The sequence below is a fragment of the Apodemus sylvaticus genome, chromosome 7 (genome assembly GCF_947179515.1).
Source record: "Apodemus sylvaticus chromosome 7, mApoSyl1.1, whole genome shotgun sequence".
NCBI lineage: Eukaryota > Metazoa > Chordata > Mammalia > Rodentia > Muridae > Apodemus > Apodemus sylvaticus.
This window is the reverse complement of record NC_067478.1, coordinates 106,290,114-106,312,786: the sequence shown is the minus strand read 5'-3', so window position 1 is coordinate 106,312,786 and position 22,673 is coordinate 106,290,114. Positions and strand designations below refer to the sequence as shown.

General features: G+C 43.5%; 1 protein-coding gene across 4 annotated transcripts; it reads right to left on the bottom strand.

The window, feature by feature from the left end:
* Acad8 (acyl-CoA dehydrogenase family member 8) lies at positions 1–22,643 on the bottom strand. Of its 4 annotated transcripts, none has more exons than XM_052188780.1 (11): positions 22,478–22,643; positions 16,350–16,450; positions 15,373–15,542; positions 14,717–14,826; positions 14,257–14,333; positions 9,111–9,248; positions 4,320–4,455; positions 4,132–4,229; positions 3,433–3,585; positions 2,453–2,558; positions 1–619 (listed from the first exon to the last, which is right to left on the bottom strand). In XM_052188780.1, exons 1-11 carry the CDS (start codon positions 22,578–22,580, stop codon positions 567–569), a joined length of 1,245 nt encoding a protein of 414 aa, XP_052044740.1. In that variant the 5' UTR covers positions 22,581–22,643; the 3' UTR covers positions 1–566. The 4 variants fall into 4 exon arrangements, with proteins under 4 accessions (XP_052044740.1, XP_052044741.1, XP_052044743.1 ...); XM_052188781.1 differs by having other exon boundaries at positions 2,453–2,555; positions 22,478–22,642; XM_052188783.1 differs by having other exon boundaries at positions 16,350–16,478; positions 22,478–22,571.
* Positions 22,644–22,673: the final 30 nt, after the last annotated feature.

Genomic DNA, 22,673 nt, shown 5'->3' with positions numbered 1-22,673 from the left:
TTCCAAAACAATCTTAGCCCTTGACATTTATTTCGTGGTTATAGGAGTTAAAGGTGCATCCTAATTCATTGCTTAGCAGCAGGTTCCCAAATATTTATTTCATCATGATCTGAGTTCAGGAGTACTGTCCTGAGATACCCCAGGAAACTGTTCTGAGTGCAGAACAGAAACCAGAAAAGGGCAGGTCTGTCCATTGCCCTTTCCTCCCCAGCCTTTACCTGTTTAATCAGGAACAGCTTCATTGAAGTACCCAGACCCTAAGGACAAGACTCAACCAAATGCACATAGTGTGGATCCAAGCCACAGCTTTGACTGTCTTTCCAGAATAAGGAAGACTGTGTGCAGGTCTTCTTTTGCCATGGCCCCTCAGAGCAAGCCTGCTAGCTCTGCTAAGAACTCTGTTCTTGTCTCAGAGCCAGCATTGGCTGACAGCTCAGGGTCTGTTTAGAAGAGCTCTGCCCTTCAGTCTATTTCATGATTCATTTGCACCTGGACAGCCCACAGGAGCCTTCAACATTGATTCCAGCGGCACACAGAGCTCTAGGCTCGGCTCTCCAGTGTGGGAGCTAGTCCTGAAGCAGGTTTCTCGAGATGAGCATCCTCATTACTTCATTGCTACCTGCAAGAGGAACAACGACAGATTCAGTAGGGACAGAGCAGTCATGAATTTAAACAACTGTGACTTCTGTAATTACAGAGAAATGATGGTATAAGAAATAATATTTACATTCATTGCCGTTTGGCTTGAGACAGGGTTTGATATAGCCCAGAGTGGCCTTGAACTCAATATGTAGTTGAGGATAACCTTAAACTCCTGATCTTTCTGGCTTCCACCAGTGCTAGGATTACAGGTGTGCAGTACCACACCCACCAATGTTTATGCCTTAAAATTTTTAAAAATTGTATTTATTGTGTGTGCATGTGTGTGTGCTGCATGAGTGTGCCCATGCGACGGTGTGCACATGGAACTCAGAAGACAGTCTGCATGCCTGGTTTGCTCCCTCCACCACAGGAATCCAGGGATCAATTCAGGCCTTCAGGCTCGGCGGTGGGTACCTGTACCCAGGACCCATCGTGTTGGCTCAGTGGGGTAATACTTATATTTTTAAACACCTCTTCTGGTGACAAAAATGATTGTATTAAATTAAGATATAGAAGAAAAATAGTATAACTTTAATTTTTAAATTTTAATTATACTTGTAAAAAGCTAGGAAAAAGTCTGAAGAATTTAACAAATAAAATATTTAAAAAAAATACAACCTGGATGAAAAAACACAACATCTTTTACTTTGGGGATATTTTATATATTTTCAATAATATATATTTCTTTTGGTAATCAGAAAACATAAGCATAAAATAAAACATTTCCCCTGAAGGAGGGGATTGCTCATTTTATTTTTAATCACGGCATTCAGTACATGTAGATTACAAAGTAAAGCCCTTGAGGAACCAATAATCACATGATCTCAAAGAAAGTCACATCTAAACTTCCTTGTAAAACAGTGACATTTCCCACTCAGGAACTCCTAGAAGTCTGATTTTAGTATAAAAGACTGAACCACATAAAGATTAGAGTTCAAGTTTGGCTCGAAAGCAGATTATGATTCAGACACAGGGACAGCGGGCCTCAAATCTTTCCACACCAGCGACCACAACCTTCACTTGGCCCAGTGGAGCAGAAACTCTGAGGGCGGGGCCCATAACCTGCTTTAATAAGTCCTCCAAAAGATTATGGTGCCCACTCAGGTATGACATGAATCCTTTGAAGGTCTCTGTGATCCCAATATAATACCCCTACACTGGTTCACCAAAAAGCACATGGAGAAGCTTCTGTCCCTCACTTCCGCAGTACTGTCACAGCCCTGGCTGCCTACACTAGCTGGAACAGAAGTTCTATCCCTTCCAGACTCATCCACTGACTGCTGAGTGTAAGCCACATTCTGTGCCTAACTAACAGCTCAGACAGTTATCTGACAGAATGTCTGCAGTTACAGAACAAAGTCACATGCTGACAATTTTCCTTAACAATATACTAGCAATCCTGACACAGATAACATAGACAATGTGGCTGCTAAACTGCTGTTTGGAAGTTTAGGATCCCTGAGGACCAAGTCCTTTATAACAGGGAAAGGTCCCCGTGTGCTTCTCAACAAGAGCTCTCACACCCTAGCTTGGTTTGAGCTGTCTCTGAAATCTACAAAAAGAAGTGGAGTGCTCTGATGCCTCAATCTTGAGAATAAGGCAGAGGCTCCGGGCTCCCAGCCTAGAGCACATTCTAATGTAGCCACAGAGCAGTGACAAAGCAGGGCCGAGGAGAGGAAGAATGGAGAGAAAGGCAGGGACCTGGCAGGATCCCAAGGGACAGCCAGCACAGGAGGACTGGCATAGGCTTGGAAAAGCATAGATCTTACAACTGCTCCAAACAGAAGAGAGTAACCCCGCCAACTTTTACCTTCTAGGATTTGGTGGACCCTGCAGTCCCGCATGTACTGCTGAACAGCATAGTCCTTCAGGTAGCCGTAGCCCCCATGCATCTGCAAAGCCTGGTTGCAGATCTGCTGGGAGATAGGAGGACACAGATGTCTTTGGTCCCAGGAGACTGTGCAGCTCTTAGCTTCCCCTTGACACTCCAAACCTCAGTCTGGCAGCCTAGTACTATAAATGAACGAGAGAAAGAAGAGAGGACAGCCCGGAGAGGAGCTGCAGATCCTACGTGGTCAGATGCAAAGGCAGCCCTCCTACAGAACCAGCACTTCCCGCCAGTCAGACAACGCAGACATTTGCTTTTCTCCTTTTATGCTGGCCTAAGGCCACTCTGACTGACTGACTATAGGAAGCTCAGGTGCCACCTAGTGACAAAGTAGTCTCAATGTAGAAACAGCTCTGTGTCTCCGTGAGACAAAGTAAACATGGTAATTAGTGCTAAATTTGGGTTAGCATCACTGAGCTGTTCCGCATCTTATAAAGATGTGCCTCGTCTAGAATACACCTGAAAGACAGAGCCTTACTGATGCATTTGTTTGTGTGGGTTTTTTTTTTGGGGGGGGGGTTGTTTTTTTTGTTTTTTGTTTTTGTTTTTCCAAGACAGGGTTTCTCTGTGTAGCCCTGGCTGTCCTGGAACTCACTCTGTAGACCAGGCTGGCCTCAAACTCAGAAATTCACCTGCCTCTGCCTCCCAAGTGCTGGGATTAAAGGCATGCGCCACCACCGCCCAGTTTACTGATGCATTTAATAGCACGGAGAAGACTACGAAAGCAGCAGGGTGAGCTTCCATGCAGACCTTTCACAGATTCATTTTATCCTTAAGGCCCAAAGTGATATCCTCCTCAGGAGGATAAAGTTCTACAGATGAGTCATCTCCCTCAAAATCCCTAAGATAGACGGCGGCTGCTTCCTGCCTGTCCCAGGAAGGCTGGAAGACCCATCACTTACAGTAAAGCACTCCTCCGTAGCAAAGAGCTTGGCCATGGAACACAGGGACACTGCATCTTCCCGCTCCTCTTGCAAAGCCACTGCTGCGGTCCGGATCATCAACCGGGAGGCAACTAGCTTGGTGGCCATGTTTGCCAACTGGAACTGCAGATACTGGAGCCATAGGCAGGGATGGAAGCAAAATAGACACGCAGAGTTAGATAGGTCAGCTGGAGGTAATCTGGAACTACTGACAAGACATCTTGAGCTGGTGAGCTAGCTCAGAGGCACTTATACATACACAGATCAAACCAAGTTCCACCCCTAGATGATCCACGGGTGACAGGAGAGGTCAACTCTGACCTCTACATAGGCACTATGACATGCACACATGCGTGTGTGTACACACACACACACACACACACACACACACACATACACACACACACACACACACTCACAAAAATATCTCAAATTAGGTGCCTTTTCTAAGTACTTCAAATCTTGCCACTTCTAAAGAAGCCTACTTTGCTTGCCTTGGTATTACTGCCTCCTTAAAAAAAGGTACAGGTATATGCAAAATATACATTCTGATTAAGATGGTGCAAGTTCTTCACTGGATTTCATGTTCCTGTCAGGCTCCAATACCCCATCAAGAATGTGGGCCCCAGCAAAGGCATGAACAGAATACAAATGAAGTGTAGACCCTAGGTAACTTACCTGGTTTCTGGCTAGCGGTGCTCCAAACTGCTTCCGGACCTTGAGGTGCTCTTGGGTAAGGATAACTGAAGCATGGGCAGCTCCCAGAGAACAGGAAGCTGAAGAGCAAGAGTCAGACTTCAGCTGAGCCCGGATGACAGTTGCTAGCCTCAGCCTGGCCTTCCCTCCCAACTCCATTCTGGCCTCACCAACATTGATCCTTCCACCGTTCAGTCCTTTCATGGCGATGACAAAGCCCTGCCCCTCATTTCCAATTCTGTTGGCCACAGGTACAGCACAGTCTTCAAAGATCACTGCTCGGGTTGGCTGCGAGTTCCACCCCACCTGGCAAAAATCAGGGTCTTGATGGCTGCCCTATGATTCCCCAAGCAGGGCGGCCTTCCCTGTGGACAGAAGCTTGTAATGTATAGGTTCCAGCAACATGGCACTTAGACTCATAAGAACATAAAACAAAAGGAAAAAGTTCAGATATACAGGTTTATTAATACGTAGGAAGATCTTATTTCAAGTAAGCAATGTTTTGTTTATTTTTCAACATGGTCTTCGTCTGTAATCCAGGCTGACTGAGGTGTGCTCTTCCTGCCTCAGACTCCCAAGTGCCCAGCTTACAGCCATGCCTGGCTAACACAGTGGAACATATCACACACATCTACTTTGTGCACTCTACCTATGAATACTGCTCACATTTGTAGGGTCAGGACCAGATCTGTCCTTATTTTCAGTGTCTCTGAGTACAACTTCCATGAGAAATTATTTGGAAAAGTTTATTTTTAAAAGCCTTGTGAACAATAACCACTTTTCTCCTTTCATATGATTTGCGTCCCCAAAAGGTACTATAATTAGACAAAGTAAATGTCATACAATGTCCTGGAGAGCCCTAGTCTAACATCACACTGCAGTGAGACCCAGTACAGTGATGTCAACTCACCAGAGCCAATTACGCACTGTTTTTTCTCACTCAGCATTCTATGATCTTGCAAAAGTGCCGTGAAATCAGCCATGAATTGGCAAACGCCACAAATATGAGTTTTTGTTTTGTTTCTCCAAGAAAATTAGCTTACTAGAACATCACTGGCTAAATCAGATTAAGTTCAAAGAAACATCAGAACAGTTGAAATGCATGTAGCCTCTGACATAGAACCTGGTTATAATTTTTACCTTTGGACAAATCATGACTTCTTTGTGACCTTTGTTTCCTTACATAAAAGTACGGCCATTGGACTAGAAAGTTAACAGAACCTGTTAGCAGAGTCTTAATTTGACGTTTCATATATTAATAGTTACAGGCCATCAGCTCATCACAGTACTCAGAAACTCAAAGGAACTTCAGGCTCAACAAGGGAGCCTGTGGAAACTGTGAACTACATATAATACGTGAGCTACCTCCTACCTAGAAAACACTGCTTCTTACATTTACTAACACAAACCCTTCTAGTCAAATGTGGTGGTGCCTGCTTGCAAAACTAGCACTGGAATCACGTTGGCAGGAGGGTCAGGAGTCCAAGATGAGCATTCATTACAAAGCAAGTCTGAGGTTAGTCTGGGCTAAAGAGATCAAGTCTGCCAAAACCAAATAAACTGCAACCTAACTTGCTCTCTCCTAAGCTTTTGTAGTCTCTGCCAAACATCTAAAACTTCCCAGTACTGCCCCGTAAGACCTCTGCATTTCATTCTGTCAAACCAATAGACAGCTGAAAGCAAGAATGTATCTGGAAATTCTGACCTTAAGAATGTCTAACCATGGGGCTGGAGAGATGGCTCAGCAGTTAAGAGCACTCACTGACTGCTCTTCCAGGGGTCCTGAGTTCAATTCCCAGGAACCACATGGTGGCTCACAACTATCTGCAATGGGATCCTATGCCCTCTTCTGGTGTGTGTCTAAAGACAGCCACAGTGTATTCATAAAATAAATAAATCTTTAAAAAAAAAAAAAAGAATGTCTAACCATACTGGGCAGTGGTGCGCCATACCTTTAATCCTAGTACTAGGGAGGCAGAGGGAGGTGGGGCTCTGAGTTAGAGGTCAGTCTGATCTACAGAATGAATTCCAGGGCAGTTAGAGCTACACAGGGAAACCCTGCCTAGAAAACAACAATAACAAAAATATAATCATTAAAGAAACAAACTACAAATTGCTGCTGCATGCTTACACCTGTGAAATCTTTATTTTAAAAAGTATGTATCTTCATGATTCCGAGGGTAAAAACCCTTGTTCTACAAGCAAACGGAACTCAGTTAACACCCCTGGTCCCCAAACAGAAAGCCTGGGGTTATTATACAAATATCTGCAACTGCTTTGTGTGTGTGTGTGTGTGTGTGTGTGTGTGTGTGTGTGTGTGTGTGTGTGAATGGTGTCATGAAAAGAGACCAGCTAATTCATGAGTGTTAGATTCAGTGGTTCAGTTAGAGACTGTCTCAGAGAGAGAGAGAGAGAGAGAGAGAGAGAGAGAGAGAGAGAGAGAGAGAGAGAATATGAATAACCCCCACAGACTCATATCTAAATCTTGGTCAGCAGTTGGATTAAGAGATGTGGCTTTGGTGGCCTTGTTGGAGATGTGTCACTTGGGGTTGACCCCGAAGTTCTAGAAGCCCAGGCCATTCCTAGTTAGCCCTCTCTTTGCCTCCTGCTTATGGGCCAGATTTTCATGATTGTCATGGTCTCTAACCCCTCTGGAGCTGTGAGCCCCAAATAAATGCTTTCTTTTATAAGTTGTCTTGGTCATGGTGACTCCTCACAGCAATAGAAAGGCACTGAGACAACACGAAAAGCTAATCTCAGTCTCCAGATGCAGGTACACGGCACGCACGTGTGCCCACAGACCAGATGCAGGTACACAGCACGCATGTGTGCCCACAGACCAGATGCAGGTACACAGCACGCATGTGTGCCCATAGACCAGATGCAGGTACACAGCACGCATGTGTGCCCACAGACCAGATGCAGTACATGGCACGCACGTGTGCCCACAGACCAGATGCAGTACATGGCATGCACGTGTGCCCACAGACCAGATGCAGGTATACCGCATGTACGTGTGCCCACAGACCAGATGCAGGTACATGGCACGCACGTGTGCCCAGACCAGATGTAGGTACACGGCACGCACGTGTGCCCACAGACCAGATGCAGGTACACGGCACACACGTGTGCCCACAGACCAGATGCAGGTACTCGGCACGCACGTGTGCCCACAGATCAGATGTGGTACACGGCAGACACGTGTGCCACAGACCAGCAATCTACTTTCTGTCCCTATGCGAACAGAACTATTCTAATGTCCCAGGAAAGCTGTAGGGGTTGAGGAAGAGGGTAACCGACCCTCTGCCTTCAGGAAGATGAGCAAGCCTTAACTCTGGTGCAGCCCAGTCCTGCTCAGACTTTTTACTCCTTTGCATATGTTCTCACATCCAGACCTCAATAGAACTAAATCAAAGAAAAGTAAATAGCTATCCTCCTGGAAAGACAATACAAAGTGGGAGGTTAAAAACTCTCAAAAGTATTATTAAACAGCTAACCGAAAGAATTCAGCTCCTTTCTTGTTCACTGAAACCCTATCTATATACATAATTTTTTTTTTTTTTGCTTCTGGAAATAGGCAAATATTTTGTTGCTACTGTAATTTTTGGTATGTATATATCACATGTAGCCCACATAGGACTAGTACTTGTAACCTTACAGCCCCAGGCTTCAGAATGTTGGATGTGTACACCATCAAGCCCAACTGTAGAGATTTTATACAGATAAGGCTGCATGTGATTTTAAGTCCAAACAGGGCTAGGAATGACTAAGGATTCTGCATCCTCCCAGAAGACAGATAGCACTAGCTTTGAACGCTGAGTCATCTAATAAATACCTGCTATGCTATAAAAGAGCAGAGGCACTAAAACCCATAACCCATTGGCAATTGTGAGGGTCAGAAAGCATCAGAAAGAACAATGTGGGAACTCCGGGAGATCTGGAGGAATTCAGGGTTCACTTTACACCTGCCTTACCTCTAAATACCCTAAGCTAAGGCAACAACTGTACTCCTGTTTTGACCACCTGTCCTAAAAAAAACTCTCAATGAGACCTAAATTATCAGCAATTACATTATTACATGTTTCCTATTCATGGCCTGCACGTAGGGTTTAATCCTAGGAGTATCTTGTTTTTCAAAGCACTCATGAAAACTGTCCTTAGTTCAAACACCTATAGCCCTCTCTCTCAATGAGTTTTATTTTTGTTAGAGAAGTGTTCTACATGCCTTTCATTCCTGAGACCTCTGACAAGCACCAGATCTTCATATGTATCTCTTTTGGGGATAAAGAAGTATGGTAAAAGCTGGCTAAGAAACACAGGACAAGGACTGGGGAGACGGCTCAAATAATAAGGGGCCTGCTTTGCATGCACCTGAGTCCAAGCTGCAGTACCCAGCCAGGGGAGCTGGGAAGGTGACAGGAGGACTCCTGGGATGTGCTGGTCAGCTAGTCTCACTGACAAGCAAGTTCCAGGTTCAATAATAATATCAGAGATGGTGTCTGGTCAGGCATGATGGTAGAGGGAGGCGGATCTCCGTGAGTCTGAGATTATCCTTGCCTATGTAGTAAGAATAGCCAGGTTAACACAGTAAGACCCTGCCTTAAAACAGTAACAGTAAAATCAAAGACCCTGACCAAAAAATAAGGTGAACAACTGAGGAAACTATCCAGCATCAATTCCCCTCCAATACATGCACATAAACACATAGCACAGACATACCAAGAGAAAAATAAACACAGGACAAAAGCAGACACAGAAAAAAATAGGAGAATTTAAATAGACAGCAGCTTATGAAAACAGCTGGCAAATTTGTCATTTCCCAGGAGCCTGTTTCTTTAGCAATCACTTCTGTTTTGCTGCATACCTGCTCATAAACCTGTTCTGTAAAAGAGGGCAGGAGTTGGTCTAACACAAGGCAGAGACCCATAACTTGAGTTGCTTACAGTTGAATAGACACCCACCTTCTTTTCCTTCTTGCCAAAGCTGAGGCCAGGGGTTCCTTTCTCAACAACTATGCAGGAGATACCTTTGGGGCCTGATCCACCAGTTCGGCACATGACCACATAGATGTCTGACTCACCTCCCCCACTGATGAAGGCCTGTGGGGGGAAAGAGGGTATATGAGAGTCAGAAAATGCATGTTTTAAGTCTGGCATCTGGAAAAAACACTGGAACACTTCCAATAACAAAACAAAGGTACAGTGCAGAGGAGGGCAGGGTAAAGGGCACACCTTCATAACAATACAAAGGAGGGCACACCTCCCAGACCAAGTAAGCTGCCTACCCAGATCTCCCCCACTCTGTCCGTGCACCCTCCTGATGCTTCGTCCAATCCCCCTGCTCCCTCACTGCCATATCCCAGCCACCAACTCAGGTACAGACTCCCTGCTGGACCAGAGGCCACACCAGCCACCAGAACTCCAAGTAGGCCTCCTGAAGACCTCCTTGACTCTCTTGGTCTCCCACTCTAAGCACTATCCCAGTCTCTAACTCCAGAGGAGACTCCACCCTTACAAGATAAGATAAGACAAGATAAGATAAGAGGTTACGCAACGTCCGCTAGGTTAAAACAGAAATAAAAAAGAAATTAACGACTTAGAATTCAATGAAAAAGAATGTCCTACATACCCAAACTTAAGGGATACAAAGAAAGCACTTCAAAGAGGAAAGTTTTTATCACTTAAGTACTTAAAGAAATGGGCTAGATAGATGGCTCAGAGGTTAAGAGCACTGACTGCCCTTCTAAAGGTCCTGAGTAGAAATCCCAGCAACCACAAGGTGGCTCACAACCATCCATAATGAGATCCGAAGCCCTCTTCTGGTGCGTCTGAAGACAGCTGCAGTGTACTCATATATAATAATAAATAACTCTTTGGGCCACAGCAAGTGGAGCCAGGGCGAGCGGGTCTGGAGCAAGCACAGGTCCTGAGTTCAATTCCCAGCAACCACAAGATGGCTCACCTCTGTACAGCTACAGTACTCATATACATAAAATAAATAAATAAAATTTAAAAAAAAAGAAAGAAAGAAAAAAGAAACTGGAGGGGCTAGACAGAGGTGCTAGACAGATGGCTCAGCAGTTAAGAGCACTGGCTGCTCTACTAGAGGAACTGAGTTCAATTCCCAGCACCCACATGGCAGCTCACAACCATATATAATGGGATCTGAAGCCATATTCTGGCATGAAGGTGTACATGCAGATAGAGTACCCATATAGATAAAATAAATAAATCTTAAAAAAGAAAAAAAATTTGGAGAGATTTCATACTAGCAACTTAACAGCACACCCAAAAAGTTCTAGAACAAAAAGAAGGAAATACACCCAAGGGAAATAGCAGAAAATGAAACTAAGTGCTGAAATCAATAAAATAGAAACAAACAACATCAAAACAAACAGTTGGTTCTTTGAGAAAAATCAACCAGACAGACAAACCCTTATTCAAACTAACTAAAAGAAGGACTGAGAAAATCCAGATTAACGAATCAGAAACAAAAAGGGGACACAACAGACACTGAGGAAATTCAAAGAATCCTTAGGTAATACTTTAAAACCCTGTACTCTACAAAATTGAAAAATTTAAAAGGAATAATTTTCTAGATAGATAACACTTACCAATACTCCTCAAATTCTTCCACAAAATAGAAAGACACATTACATTCTTAAAGCCAGCTACTAAGGTCTATTCCCTACTTCCTCTTGAGGCTGACTATCAAGATCCAGTCCAGGAATAAAAGCCCCCTTTGGTTCACCTAATTAACAAGCCCAATTAAAAGTAAGTACCTCATCTGTTGTAGTTTGAAAAGGTATAGCGTCACAGACTCATGTCTTTGAATGATTGGCCCATAGGCACTGTTAGGAGGTATGGCCTTATTGGAGGAGGTATGGCCTTGTTAGAGAAAATGTGTCACTGTGGAAGCAGACTTTGAGGTCGTACATAAGCTACACCCAGTATGACACACACAGTATCTCCTTGCTGCCTGTAGATATAGATATAGAACACTCAGCTCCTCCTTCAGCATCACGTCTGCCTTCTTTCCCCTTGTACCTTTATAAACTGCCATTTTCTTATGTGCCCTGTCTGTCTCCTCTCTATCCAAAGGCAGTCCTTTGTCTTCTCCCTAGCTTCCTAGCTCCTTATCCTCTATCTTGTGTCTTTATCCCTCCGGTGCAAATAAATCTTTGTGCTGGGAACTTGGTCTTGGAATTCCTGAGCTTATATTTTTCCTAACACTAATAGTATATGTAAGCAACTCTAAAATTCTACCTGAGCCGGGCAATAGTGGCACATGCCTTTTCTTTTTCTTTTTTTAAGATTTCTTTATTTATTACATGTAAGTACACTATAGCTGTTTTCAGACACACCAGAAGAGGGCATCAGATCTCATTACAGATGGTTGTGAGCCACCATGTGGTTGCTGGTATTTGAACTCAGGACCTTTGGAAGAGCAGCAGTCAGTGCTCTTAACCACTGAGCCATCTCTCTAGCTCAGCACATGCCTTTAATCCCAGCACTTGGAAGGCAGAAGCAGGCTGATTTCTCAGTTCAAGGATAGCCAGGGCTATACAGAGAAACCCTATCTTTAAAAAAAACAAAAAACAAAAAAACTACTTGAAAAACTTATATAGCTGATAAACACCTTCAGCAAAGTGCTGGATAGAAGATTAACTCAAAAACAAACAAAAATTCAACAGCCCTCCTAGATACACAATAGGCACAAAAAATATAGATCCTAACCAAGAAAGTGAAATACTTATAAGACAAAACTTCAAGTCTTTGAAGAAACTGAAGAAAATATAGGAAGATAGAAAGATCTCCCCTGCTAATGAATCAGTAGAATTAGCACAGTAACTACCATACCAAAAGCATCTACAGACTAAAATCAATCCCCATCAAAATTACAACACAATTCTTTATAGACCTTGAAGAACCATATAGGAAAACAATTCTGAATAATAAAAGAACATTTGGAGGTATCACCACCCCTGACTGCAAGCCGTACTACAGAGTTACAATAAGAAAAACTTCATGGTATTAGCATAAACACAGACAGCTTGATCAACAGAATCAAACTGAAGACCCAGACATAAATCCATATACCTATGGACACCTGAATCTTTATAAAGAAGTAGAAATACAAAATAGAAAAAAAAATCTTCAACAAATAGTGATGGTCTAACTGGATGTCTGCATGTAGAAGAATGCAAATACATCCATATTTATTACCCTGCATAAAACTCAAGTCCCAATGGATCAATGAACTCAACATAAAATCATATAAATTGAACCTAATAGAAGAGAACATAGGGAATAGCCTTGAACACACTGGCAAGAGCCAACTTCCTAAACAGAACGCCAACAGCACAGGCGCTAAGATCAATAGTTAATAAATGGGATCTCATGAAACTGAATCTATAAGGCAAAAGACACCATCAAAAGGATAAAACGGCAGGCTACAAAATGGAAAAGAATTTTCATTAACTCCACATCCAACACAGGGCTAATTTCCAAAGTATATAAAGAATTCAAAAAACTAGACATCAACAAGCCAAATAAATTAAATTATTAAATAAATTAAAAAATAGTATACAGATCTAAACAGAGAATTCTCGATAGAGGAATTTCAAATGGCCGAGAAACACTTAAAGAAATGTTCAGCATCCTTAGTCATCAGGGAAATGCAAATCACAACGACTTTGAGATTCCATCTTACACCTGTCAGAAAGGCTAAGATTAGTAACACAAGTGACATCTCATACTAGTAAGGATGCAGAACAAGAGGAACTCTCTCCTCCACTGCTGGTGGATATTAACTGTTAAGTATAAAGGATAATCAAACTTCAATCCACAGACTCAGAGAGGCTAAGTATCAGGAGAAGAGGATGCATGGATCTCCCCAGGAAGGGGAAATAGAATAGATTTTGTGGCGGCAGGTCAGAATGGGAATTGGGGGGGGGGCACTTGGGAGTGGGAGGATGTGAAGACCTAGTGCTGGGGAAACTCCTGGAATCTATAAGAGTGACCCTAGTGAGGACACCTAGTAATGGGGTCCAAGGACATGAACTAACCATCTTCTGTAACCAGGCAAGGCTTCCAGTGGTGGAACTGGAACAACAACACAATCACAAAATTTTCAACCTATAATCTGTCCTGTCTGCAAGATATGCTGGGGTAATGGTGGCACAGAACTTGTGGAAGTGACCAGCCAATAACTAGTTTTAACTTGAGGCTCACTTCATGCCATTAGAGAGAGCCCATGCCTGACACTACCTGGATGGCCTGGAACCAGAAGCTGGATAGCCTAAATAACCAAGGATCAACCATGACTGGCAAAAAATAAATAAATAAATAAAAATAAAAAAGTCAAGGAAATGATTCCTAATGATACTCTGCTATACCCATAGATGGTCCCTAGCCCAATCATCATCAGAGGGGCCTCCTCTGGAAGCTGACAGGAGAGTACATGCAGAAACCCACAGGCAGACATTAGGCAGAGCTCAGTAAACCCCTCTGAAGAGATGGAGGAAGGATCATAGGAACCAAAGGTGTCGAGGACCCGAGGAGAACATGGCGTACAGAATCAAGTACGCTGGGCTCATAGGGGCTCACAGAGTCTGAAGTGACGATCACAGAGCCTATGTGCATCTATGCTACATCTCTGCAAATATGTTACAGTTATTTAGCTTTGGGGTTTTGTGGGATTCCTAACAGTAGGGGTGAGGGTGGCTCTGACTTTTCTCTGTTCTTTCCTCCCTTTCCTCCTAATGAGTTCCGTCCGCCAGACTTGATATGAGAGTTTCTATCTACTCTTTTTGCATCTTGTTATGCTGTGCTCAGTTGGTAACCTGGAGGCCTGCTCTTTTCTGAGGGAGAAAAGGAGAAGGGGATCTAGGGGAGAGGGTAGACAACAGTGGTTTGGAGGAGAAGATGGAACAGAACTGAGAGGAGTGGAGGAAGGGAAGGAATGCAGTTCGATGTACTGAGGTAAGAGTGAGAGGCTTCCCAATGTGAACTGCTTCAGAGAAGTCAGAACAGACTCAAGGAACCAAGGGGTGTTAGGAGGCATGCAGGAACGGCCTCAAGTTGCTCTGAGAACACACACTCTTACCTTGGAACCGTTGAGGATGTAATGATCTCCTTGTCGTTTGGCTGAGGTGAGAAGAGATGCAGCATCACTCCCGCTGCCTGAGACAGGGGTCAAAGGGGAAGAGTGGAAGGAGGTCAGTGTCGTCACAGGAGCTCGGCACAGTCCCACATCCAAGCAGGTCTTCCTAAGAGTCTATCATGCGTTGCTTCAAAACCCACACGACCAAGAAATTCTCATGCTGGGTAAAAACTGCTTGCACCAAGCAGTCCACTGCCTCACTACCAAAGCAGCCAACAGTGGTCTGCAGCCTGGAGGAACTCTAACCTAAAGGCCCTGGTCCTAGGACAATAACCCTGATTATTCCACAACCAAACTGCACTGTAAACCTTATTGTGTGGCAACAGATGAGGATGCTCAGTCAGTGACACACGGCCCCACTTATCTCCTTGGTAGGTCTCACTTGCAGGGAGGACAAACGCACCTGGTTCAGTGAGGCAGTAGGAGGCAAACTTCTCCATGGTACAGAGCGGTGGGCAAAATTTGTGCCTCTGTTCCTCATTTCCAAAGCTATCAATCATCCAGGCACACATGCTGATAGGTAACCAAGAAGAAAAGCCATCGACAGAAATAAAGACAGCCAAGAAAATTGGGGTTTGGGGGAAGGGGAGAGAAACAAAAGACAACACCGCAGAATGGAAGCAGGAGAGAGCGGGAAGGGCAAAGAGACAAATGAGATGATGCAACTGAAAGGAAGGCCCTGCTCTAAAACATCCCTGGGACTCAGGTGCTTCTCACATACCTAAGTCCTGAAAATCAGAGACAAATGCACTTCCTATTATTTTCTCAAATTACTGGAGGTCTTGGCAATAGACCGAGGAAAACTAGAGGAGTCTGCTGATACCAAAACTGTAATTTGGGAGGTCAGCAGAACCAATTCTTTAAGTACTACCATAGAAGGCAACAAGCAAATCCAACAGGCAGCAGCAGACCTACTGTGTACCAGACCTACTGTGTCCCACTAACAATTTACTTTCCCAAGTAATCAGCCCACCGTGACTCATCTTTTTCTCAGTGAAGTTTCTCTACATCCGGTGTGAGCCCAGCCCTTCACCATGCTCTTAGGTGGGGGATGCTCACTTGTGGATGCTTATATAGGCAGTGGTGCTGGTGCAGCCTGTGGCCAAGGCTTCAAAGATGACAGACGTATCAAGGCGAGACAGTCCAGATCCACCCACATCTGTTCGAACATAGATCCCCCCAAATCCCAGCTGTGCGGCCTTCCGCATCACATCCACGGGGAACAGCTCCTACATGGACGAGAGAGCAAGTGGTCAGAGACCAGTTCTGAGACAGATTTCCCTTTAGAGGGGACAATGAAGGGATTAGGATGTCTGCACCCAGGAGACTATAGGAATTCTCTTAGCTTCAGAAGCCCATGTTATTTTATAGTGGCATCGATTAACAAATGTTCTCCAAAATTTTTTCTATAGAACTGTTTTAATTTTAGGTATGTCTAAATATGTGTCCAATTAAATAAGAAAAGGGGTGTCCCTGTATATCTGGAATGACTTCCAGGAAAGTAGTCATCTACTGTCTTAGTAATGAAACAGAATGACCAAAAGCAACTTGGAGAGAAAAGGGTTATTTCACTAATGCTTCCATGCAACAGCTCACCATCAAAAGCAGTGAGGGCAGAACCTCAAGAGGCCAGAAACCTCAAGGGAGAAGCTGAGGCAGAGGCCATGGAGGAGTTCTGCTTACTGGCTTGCTCAGTTTGCTTTCTTATAGAACTAAGAACCACCAGTCCAGAGGTGACCCCACCCATAATGGGCTGGGCCCTTCCTCATAAATCACTAATTAAGAAAATGCCCTACAGGCTTGACTATAGCCCCATCTTATGGAAACATTTTCTCATTGGAGGCTCCCTTCTGTCCGTGATTCCAGTTCCTGTCAAGCTCACATAAAACTATCTAGCACATCTACCACCAGTCTCCACCTTGCAGTAAGAGTTGGTGGGTGATGAGCAGAACTGAGCAGTTAGGACTGTAAAGAGAGGGGGATAAGTCATTGTGTGGAGCATTTGTTGGAACATCTAGCCACAGCAACACTCCTACCTTCTGATCCCACTCCGCCATATTGGGAGCCATTTCCCGAGCAGCAAAGTCAAAGGCCACTTTCTGAAATTCTTTCTGTTCTTCATTTAGCCCCAAGGAAGCTGTGAACAGGACCAGACATATTCAATTCTAGGATGGAAATGAGAGAAGAGTTTCACTAATAAGGAGCACCTCAAAGCTGAGGTGGACCTACTAAAGCACTTCCTAGAAAACAGTAAGAGAATGGTGCCACATACTATGTGTACCATTGTTTTTGTTTTTGAGATAGGGTCTTATAATCTAGTCCAGGCTGGCTTGGACTCCTGACCATCCTGCCTCTGCTATCCTAGTGCTAAGCTAGGATCATTACTAGTTTTCCAGGTGGAGAAGGGATCGTTCTAGCACTTACCCATAGTACCCTAAGGTAAAACATAGCTACTTCCAGACATCTCTTCCTTGGTTCGTTGGTAACACAGAGTTATAGCTAATAGGTAGAAGCCTCAGGGAGCACAAGGGGGAAACCCAGGATGCATAAAGAGGTTGTTGAAACATCTAGCCACAAAAACACACCTACCTTCTGATCCCACTCTGCCATGTTATGAACCATTTCTGGGAAGAGCATGATGCATAAAAATACCAACTCACCAAACTCCATCACTATTCCTTTCAAAACAAGTGATTTTATTTATTTAATCTGTCTCTCCCCCACCACCTCCGTGTGTGTGTGTGTGTGTGTGTGTGTGTGTGTGTGTGTGTGATATGCATGTGGAGGTCAGAGGACAACTTTTAAGAATGGGTTCTGGGGACTGAACTCAGTGGCAGGTCACTAAGTCATCTTGCTAGCCCACCAGTCTTCTTTTGATTCCAAGTAGGTCAACTGGCTTTTCAAAATTGTTTCTCTCTTCTTCCTCATAAATCCGTGTTGTTTCTTTAAATGAAGGGCTGGAGATACAACCCAAAGCAAAGTGTTGCTGAGGTGAGGTCACTGTTCAAGCTTAGCAACACAAAACAAAACCAAAAAGAAAAAAAGAAAAGCAGTTGCTCTCACGTGCCATGTGTTCTTAAGGGCTGTCTTAGCTTTTCTGCAAAAATTCCTTGGAAAATTCCCATCCTCTCTCTGCATATTTGGCAGCAGCCACTGTTTCCTCCAACACATTCACTTTATAACATCAATTGAGAAATCATAATCTGTATACATTGGCTTACTTTCCAACCAAGGATGCAATGGAATAATATAGGTGCACAACTTGTAGATAACACTGATTTAAAAAACAAACAAAAAAATAACAAAAAAACAAAAACGAAAACAAAAAAACCCCAACTTTTCTTATGATGAAACACAGTTAAGACCCCAACAGAGAAGTTGAATTCTTAGAAAGTTTTCTGTCTAAACCACTATGATACGACTCAGTAACTGCTTCATTCCTTGGACTGAGATAAATGAAACTTAAGAGAATGAACTGGCAAAGTGATGCTGTCAAGAAGGATAGATGGATGGGAAATGTTTCTAGAAACTCCTAAAATATACAAAGCCTCCACTGTAATAGAATCTCTGCAGAGGAAATGGTAGGGGATGCTACCCACCTACACAACATAAGTAACCTGGTCCCCTAGCAGGAAAACACAGAATTTTTTTTTTTTTTTTTTTTTTTTTTACAAACATTCTCAAAGGAATGTTTTTTACAAACACTCAGTAAGGAAGGTAGGACTGAATTGGAAAACAAGATTGTCAGGAAAGCCTAGAGTATTGTCCATACCTTTTAAGATGAAGCAGATTTCCAGAGACAAGGTAGACACTAAAAGCAAAGAACTTAGGCAAAACTGTGAAAAAGTAATGACATTTTAAGACTGGAAAAGAAGACAGAATGAATTCCAGAAGCCAGAGCACTGAAGTAGAACCAGCAACTCATAAATGACTAGACAGGCCTATACTAGCCACATTCCTTTCTCTTTTACTGTGAGAACCACTACCTCAGGTGTGCTGGTGCAAACCAAAGGAAGGAACAAGTGCATACTGCCGACATTTGGAGGTCCAGTAAAAAGCAGGATACAGTGAGGCTCAGGGTGGGGGAGGGGCAGGTGTAAAGGGATGGGCCTTCAATGCTAAAACTTTGGTCATTATAATGCTAATGGATCCTGAAGAAAAACTAAGAGGAAGAGATGGGGCACATCTGAGGTGGTATGGATAAAGGCTTAAAGAAAAAGTACAAGCCACTCTTGACAATAATTTGCTGTGGTGCCTGCTGGCTATGCATGGCTCTTCCACAAGTGATGGTGACAAAGTCTGCTCCTCTGGGGAACATCTGGGCATCACTCCTAATGAAAAGGGAATCCCAGCACGGTGGTGTACACCTTCAATCCCTTCATTCAGGAATCTTTTGAGTCTGAAGCCAATGTGGCCTATATACAATTCCAGAATATGCAGGGCTATAGTCAGACCCTGCCTCAAAAGCATATGAGGGGGAAGGGGGTAAAAGGGGTGTAATAAAAGTGGGGAGGGTTGTGAGGAGTCTAGCAAGATCACCCCCTAAAAGACCTAGAACAGAAACCTGAAGGAATCACTCTTAGGAATATTGAGTGGGACAAAAAAATTCATGGTTTTCTTACTGGGGCAATGGTCAGGCTATTTCTAATGCTTTCTTTGTACAAGTGCTGCTGCTACAGATCATAGTTTAATGCTTAAGTGCAAAAGAACTGGGCGAATGCAGCTGAGTGGTAACGCTCTTGCCCAGCATGCCTAAGGCCTTGGCTTAAACTCATAACTGTAGGAAAACACAAAACAAAAAGCAAAAAAAAAAAACCCATGCAGTAAACAACAAACAAAATGGCGCTGAGCCATACTTCACTGGTAGGTATTTGTCCAGCCACAGCGAATCCCTAAGTTTGAACACCAGTACCATTGCACCCAACAAATATTCATCGAGCATCAACTGTGTGGCAGTGCTGGTGTTACTAAGATGAACATGGTATACACGCAGACATGAACATGTGTGCACGTTTTAAATGGTAATAATTCAAAGACCTTAAGCCATAAAGAAGTGCTGCAAAGTTTTACTTCTATCAAGAGTTCAATACAGAGTCTATGGTTTGGTTTTAGTTTTTGAGACTTTTCAAGCTGGCCTGCAATTTATTACGTGGTTCAGGTTGGCTTTAAACTTGAGGTAATATTTCACCTAAGATTTCCAAATGCTAGGATTACAGATATAAGTAACTATGTCCAGCTTTAATATGTATTAATAAATCTTTATTTTATTACAACAAAGTAAAAGGATACTTCCTAAGACAAACAGTTCAAGTAACCAAAGACTTAAAAGTTTTAAAATTTCATTTTTAGAAGAGTAGTTTTATATAAGTTATATGTAGTCAGCATATAGTAAATACAACGTAGCCACAAATTCTTCTTATATAACAATTACATTTGATATTCAGAAAAGAAAATGATCAACAAAAGAAAAGCATTATGTAAAGAAAAGAAATGGATAGCAAGTTAAATAATAAACTGAAGCCAGCACTATGTCATGTTTATAATCCCAGAACTAGAGAGGAGGCTGAGGATCATGAATTCCAGGTCCATCTGAACTACACTAGCAAATCTTAGAACAGGCTGGGGTACATAGTGACACCCTGACTCTAAAATGCAAACAACAAAAGTAAATTATATTGTCTAAGCAAAAACACCCCAATTCCCAGAAAACAATAAGACCCTAAGGGCAGAGTTCAAAGCATGAACACAAGCATTTGAGGAGCTCTCAAAGCCCACCTCCACTGTGACATACTTCCTCCAATAAGGCCACGCCTTCTACTAGTAGCACTTCCCATTGGCCAAGTGTATTCAAACTACCACACAGATTTATAAGTCTTCTTGGAAATTCTCTTGCCCTGGTCCTCACTCAGAGCCAATCTAGATTTCCCAACTATGATTCAGAGTCAAGCTAGATAAAGGTTAGTCTGGACTATCATGTCTAAACTACTAAAAACCTTGGGAAAAGGCCAACCACCCGGGTGCCCACCCTGCATCTGCAGCCCACCTGCATCTGCAGCTGACCCTGGACAATGCACAAGAATGAAGCTTTCAGCTCCTGCCCTGATCAATCAGTCTTTAGGTGTGTGTTCAATAATCTATCCCTGTCTGACTGGGATTGGTATTCCGTGTGGTTTGTGGGATGACTCCTGGACCCCAACATTGCAATGCTAAATTATGTATCCCAAGGTCTAGTTGCCTCAAAAGAATTCTTCTCTCAGGTATGCTAGCTTTTGTTTTGCTAACCTTGTTCCTTAATTTAAAGCTATTGGTTGAATAAAGATGCCTACAGCTGGGCAGAAGAGAGGTAAGCATTGCTTCAGTTCCAGGGTTCCCAGGCTTGGGGTTTGAGGCACAGATGAGGAGGGAAAGAGAGGGAGCTAGGAGAGAAAGGAAGAAAGCCTATGAGGTAGGTGGACTGTGAGCCTATGACCATGAGGGCCAGCCTGTTGGAACTGGAGCAGCCCAGGCAAAACCTTATCTTGAGGTTATTGACAGACAAGCAGACAAAATAGCAGGGAAGGTTAATACCTGCCCAGCTCTAGTGCTTTTAAGGTTTATTATAAACATAAAGGTTTTGTGTCATTTATTTAGGAACTAAATGATCTAAGGTGGGTTAGAAATCCCCAATTAATGTTTACTACACAACTAAGCACCCCAGCCCACCCACTCCCGTGGCACACAAGTCTATAAGTAGAGAAGTATCTTGAACAATGGAAAAATAATGTTTTGTTATAAAGACAGAATCTCATGTAGTCTGGGTTGGCCTCCATCTTTCTGCGTCACTGAAGAATGATCCTCTAGCATCCACATAGGTGCTGTAATTTTAGGCACATGCCACCAAGGCAGGCATGGCAGGCTGAGTCAATATTGGGGATGGAATCCAGGGCTTCATGAATGAAAATGCTGGGCAAGCATTCAAACTGATTGAGCTAGGTCCCCCAGCCTCAACATTTCGTTAAAAACCTTGAAAGTGCGCTAGATGAATGCTGGTGGTGCAGCCTTGCCTTTAATCCCAGTACTTGGAAGACAGCGGCAGGGGTGATCTCTCTTGAGTTCAAGGTCACCCTGGTCTACAGAGCTAGTTCCAGAACTGTCACCGCCACACAAATAAAGCCTGTCTCACATATCTTAGTTGCCCAAGTCAAAACAACAATCTATTGGGAAAATACATTGTATCGTTCATTTGTTATTGGGACAAACTCTTTCCTAACTTTAGAATCAACCCATGCTACCCTGTTTACCCAGTTCTGTGCCTAAGTAGGGCAGTAACTTTTAAAACTGTCTCAGGTTTTCTACAAAAAAAGTCTATGCCTCAATGTACTTTATAAATGTTCTCAACTGTCAAAGTTGTGCTGCCATAAGCAATGGATACTTATTTAAAATAAATTTTAAAATTATTATTTTAATTGTTTCAGAAGAAAAGGTGGTTCTGGTTTTTGTTTTGTTTTGATTTTGGTTTGGTATTTTAAGTGATTGACAAATCTCAAAAATTGGCTTGGTTTGCATGGGTGGCAAACACTCCCAGTTACATGCAAGTTTTCTGCCAGGTTCTCTAAACAATCAGTTTGTAATCTCAGATAGGGTTTCTCAATCGCAATCATCTTTCTTTTTCTTGCAGCAGTTTCTACAGTATGAGTGTTATCTGTTTATAAATTATGAAATCTATACTTGTGGGCATAACATATGGTATTACCTGGAGCTTTTCGTCTATCTCTACCATCGCCCACATACTTAGTTCTCTCTAACTTAGAAATTTATTGCTACGATTTCAATCCTCCAAAGTCACAAGTTCCTTCACCTTTGGAAAGCATGGGCGGGGGCGGGGGATAGGCAACTGGACCGGACTGAGTGCTGGTCACTGGGACCACACAGAGCGGGTCCCGAGAGCAGATCCTGGGTTATGGGATTAAGCCAGTTCGTGGAACAGGGTTGCTTGGGGAGAGAGAAGTGGGACCGGGACGGGCAGAGTCAGGATGAAGTGAGTCCGTCAAGGAACCCGAGTACTGGGCCTGAGGGGGGGAATCAGTGTGCCAGACGAAGCCCAGAGTCACCAAGAGGCTGGAAACTGAGGCCCGCACAGATGCCCACCGAAGTCCCACTCTCCCCTCGCCTAGACGAGCCTTACGATCGATGCAGAAGGTGATGCTCCGGCGGTCGGTCTGAGCCAGGGACTTGAGTGCGGCGCGCAGACAGCCAAAGCGCTGGAAGCCGGACCGCAACATCGCCATGGAAACTTCCAGTCTCAGACTCCAGGCCTTTTAGCCCAGGCCAGAACTTGCAGTTCGCGACCCTCCCCCGTGAGACTCTGGGAGTTGTAGTCC

Bases quoted from the DNA above. Each gene is read 5' to 3' on its own strand.
- Acad8 (XM_052188780.1), bottom strand. From the start codon at position 22,580: ATGGCGATGTTGCGGTCCGGCTTCCAGCGCTTTGGCTGTCTGCGCGCC. The intron at 4,456-9,110 runs GTGGGTGTCTAT...GATTTTTGCCAG, and splicing joins TTGGCAAGAAGGAAAAGAAG to GTGGGGTGGAACTCGCAGCC. The intron at 2,559-3,432 runs GTAAGTGATGGG...CCTATCTCCCAG, and splicing joins CTACGGAGGAGTGCTTTACT to CAGATCTGCAACCAGGCTTT.